Source organism: Terrapene carolina, unplaced genomic scaffold, assembly GCF_002925995.2.
Source record: "Terrapene carolina triunguis isolate 2854851 unplaced genomic scaffold, T_m_triunguis-2.0 Scaffold69, whole genome shotgun sequence".
NCBI lineage: Eukaryota > Metazoa > Chordata > Testudines > Emydidae > Terrapene > Terrapene triunguis.
Genome location: NW_020664420.1, coordinates 38,689,277 through 38,693,472, shown reverse-complemented (window position 1 = coordinate 38,693,472; position 4,196 = coordinate 38,689,277). Strand labels below are relative to the sequence as shown.

At 40.3% G+C, this 4,196-nt stretch overlaps 1 protein-coding gene across 2 annotated transcripts in view; it reads left to right on the top strand.

Moving 5' to 3' along the window:
• IQGAP2 (IQ motif containing GTPase activating protein 2) overlaps nt 1–4,196 on the top strand; it is a 230,985-nt gene that overhangs the window by 130,249 nt on the left and 96,540 nt on the right. For both annotated transcript variants that reach the window (XM_024194115.2, XM_024194113.2), the window contains exons 6-7: nt 1,796–1,863; nt 2,252–2,365. In XM_024194115.2, coding sequence (XP_024049883.1) covers nt 1,796–1,863; nt 2,252–2,365 — 182 coding nt within the window. The remainder of the gene's footprint in view (nt 1–1,795; nt 1,864–2,251; nt 2,366–4,196) is intronic.

The following is a 4,196-nucleotide window of genomic DNA, read 5'->3' as shown; positions in this document are numbered from 1 at the left end:
GCTTATCCACACCCCTGAGCGGCTTATCCACACCCCTGAGCGGCTTAAATTATACCTAAGTAACCGATAGTGTACAAGCCCATAGTCCTGGCCTTAAAGAGGTTACAGTAAAAGCCTTTCAAAACATTACAAGGGACGACTAACAAAGAAGCAGTTTGGGAGGACTGCTAATGCAAAGAGACTTGGGTAGTTTGGGGCTTGTTTTAGGTAAATTTTAACTTTTTTCATTAATCTGTTAATTTATTTAATGCCTTGTAAGTTGAGGATGGCAGATGGAATGATTCAGAGTTTTGAAGCAATCTGAAGACTTCCATTTGATGAGATATGATGATGGGATTGGATGCTGCAGGGACCTACTGCCTGCAGAAGAATCTGCTTCCTCTGTCCCAGTGGTGGTGGAGAAGAGGAGAAGTGGAACGAGTTGTGCCCAGTGCCCCTCAGAAACAGAACAGAACAGAAAATGTCTGTGGCAACTATTAACAGATACACTTAGTAATGTCTCCTACTGCAATTAATGGGCAACTAAAAAAAGACAGAATATACTTGCTGCAATGTGTAGAGATGACGTGGGGGTTGGGGCGGAGGTGCTTTTTAAAAAAAAAAAGGCAAAATAGCCTCCCCTTGTTATAAATATTTAGAATTAAAGTGCCTTGTTTGAAATTTGAGATTCACCCCACAAAAAAAATCACTTCCATTAATTCTGTTGCCAAAATAAATTCCGGAAACTCCTTACTTTTTACAATTAAAGGCCTTGCACATGGTCAGAAGATGTGAATTTACTCAGCTGTTATCCAGATGGCACTATATAGCTTGAAGAATAATTAGTATGGGTTTTCTTGCTACACCAAAATGAAAACAATGGTTCCCGGAGAGCACTCAATTGCACTGAACTCATTTCAGTTCTCTAAAAGCATGAGAGCACTGAGTAAGCTGAAGAGTTTGGTTGGGCTTTTTGAGGGGCTATTTGAGGTTGAAATACTGAGCGCGCTCTCTCAACATTAAATATGCTTAGTCTTAGGAAAATTGAGATGAAACTTTTTCTTTAACTAAAGACATGTGGATTCTGCAAACAGTATTCCTAAGTTTGAATAGTGCATGTGAAAAGGACTACTATGTCTTCAATGCAGTGTCCAGACTTGGATTTGAAGCTGAATGTTGGAAATACCATCCAATATTTGCTAGTTACTGCATTCCAGCTTATATGGAACATTCCCTTCACCTGTTACTATTTATATGGATCCAATAATATCTAAATTTCCTGTTGCAATACATAAACCAATAAAACAAGAGTGATCCCAAATTGTAATTATTAGTTATAAAAACTTTCACTTAATTTTCATGTCATGGGATTCCTGATAGACTAGCTTTTGAGTTTCACTGTACTAATTCTGTATTTTAAAGGGCTATTTTGTATGAATCCAGTATCAAGGATTTATCTTTGTGTACACCTTTCCCTTTCCATATACTGAAATATTTCAGCACAGGCAACAAGTCTTGCACTCCATCTGTGTCCTGTCCCCATCTTAGAGAGTTCCTTGGAATATCTACATCTTTTGAAGATTACTTCTCCCTTTCTATGCTCAAACAGTTTACGATGCACCATAGAAAATAGTCTGATAGTAAAATTTATCCCATATCTGTCCACAGAAGTCAGTAGTTAAAGATGAGTTTAATGTAGTAACATTCTAATTACATTGATCATCATATAAGCTTCGATTTGATTCTACAAAAAGCAGCATTTTATTGAATATGCAAGTCTCTGGCATTGTGACTTTAGTATTTTTCTTCTTTGCAGTTTATATCTGTTCAAACTAGGTATAGCACCACAGATCCAGGATTTACTGGGAAAAGTAGACTTTACAGGTAAGTCGGTTTTAATTAGTCATATTGTAGATAATCTATTGCATCAATAAAACCTGTTAATATTACTGTTTCTAACAACCTACTCTCTATAATGTGAGTTTTCCCCTCTCCTCTCCCTCTCCCAACATTCTGCACACATCCTAATTGAAGTGATTGGGAGGCTGCTATTTTTAATGAATGTCAGACTTTGAAAAATGGTGGGGAGGGAATTTACATGGCACCTTTGTTACGGCTTTGAAACTGAGATTCTAGCAAAATAAAAAAACTACTAAGTTAACCAAGCCTTAGCTTTTTAAATTATATAAATTTTAGCTGAGAGTGCTCATGAAGTCCTGAGAACTTTATTCTTTTAATCATTTCCAACTTTCCTTTTTTAATATATAAATAGAGGAGGAAATCAGTAACATGCGAAAGGAGTTGGAGAAATATGGTATACAGATGCCGGCTTTTAGCAAAATTGGTGGTATTCTGGCCAGTGAGTTATCAGTGGATGAAGCTGCATGTAAGTCATCTTTACCATGTTTTCCACCTAATATCTGAATTGACCGTTTTTGCATAAGCTGTTGATGGTTTTGAGAGTCATTTCATTTAAAATATTACTTGGAAGTAACAGTTGTAGTTAGTAGTAATTTTGATTCCTTGTCTAAATTACCATCATTTCCCATATTTTCTACGTTTAATAACTGTCAAGATGTGCACATCTTGACTGAGTAACTGTTAAGTTATTGACATGAGGGTTTTTTGCTTTTTGTCTTAGAGCTCTTTGGAGCAGGGAATTGTATCTTCTTATGTCTGTCCGGCAAAAATAAATGTTCATAATTCTTTTATTAACAATACAGATATCTAGCCTTGGGCAAATTGGTTAACCTCTCTGCATTTCAGTTTTTGTGTGAAATGGTATAGGCCAAAATCTTCTAACAAATTCCTAAAGGTAAAATGTGGACTATAACATATGCCTATATTTAACTTCAGACACTTGTTAGAAGAATTTCGCCTATACCATTTCAGAGATACAAAACGGAGAACAGAGACGTTAATTGTCTTGCTCAAGCCATATAAGTGAACCAGTGATAGAATGAAGAATAGAGCTAGAGGTTCTTCAAATGGCTCTGCATAATTCTATATCTGGGTGCTGCTCCACCTTATGCTGCCTTGCAATGGAACAGTCTTCTAGCTGTGACAGCTGAAGTGCTGCTCCTCCCCTCAGCATTACATTGTTCTGAAAGTGAGGCTATATAGGGGACGGAGCACCCTCACCACACAGTTCCTTCCAACAGAGTGCCATGACCAGATGTGACCCTCTAGTTTCTTTGGAACCAGAGCCTCTTTCTTCTTAGATAGTTAGCATTACCTGTCAGTGATTTCTTTTCAGGCCTGTGTTATGGTGGAACTTTAAAGCAGAAAAGGCTGGATTTTAAGAGGTGCATTTCCTGCCCGGGCAGTGCGTCAAATGCCAAGGAGAAAGATATTTGCCTTCTGGTTGTTTGATCTGTAGGACCTGTACTCGCAGATCCAGAAAGGATACGGAGACTCATTTACAGCTCCATCTCCTGAAGGAAGCCCTTGAGCCTAGGCCAGACTCTCTGATTCTGAGCAACTCTCCGGTCCAGGGTTGAAAAAGCTAGTCTCTCCACCAGTTGGCACCAACAAAGGGCCAACAAGTTCCAAGAGGCCACACCCACATCCAGGACTGGATCTGATCCCTCAGTTAAGCCTCTGAGGCTACACATGGCTGAACCGAGGGCCACATGGTCAGAGACCACTGCCCCAGTTCCGGAAGAGAGAGAGTTCAGCTATCTTCACCGGTGCTGTGCCTCGTGCCTCACAGTTCTCTGATCCTGGTGTAACCCCTCAGCTTCAGGACCAGGATGAGCTTCAGCATCCCCTTCCAGATCTAGGAAGATAGACTACATCGATGCACCAGAACTGGGGTCATCAGTGCCTTTTGGTGTTGTGACAGTTGGCACTGAAAAGAGAGACATAAGGACAAAGGGACTGTTAGTAGTGCTGGTTCCCGTGCATTAGACCTATCTGATTCAGACAAGGTGTCTACAGCACAAGGTGTCTACGGTACTGAAATACAGACTTGGTCTGTGTGACGGGTTGGATCACAGAAACCCCCTTGGGGCTGCCAACTGATGTGCCAAGACTACTACTTCCCCTCCTTTCCCTGCCAGCTTGGGACTTCAGCACCCTGTCTTGTTGAGCCAGACACGCCCGTCTGCTCCAACACAGACCCAGGGTCTGAACCACGTGCCCCAAAGATGCAGATTTACCTAAAAGCAATTTAAGAAGTGTTCCTGTCTTTAACACACAGATGCCCAACTCCCAAT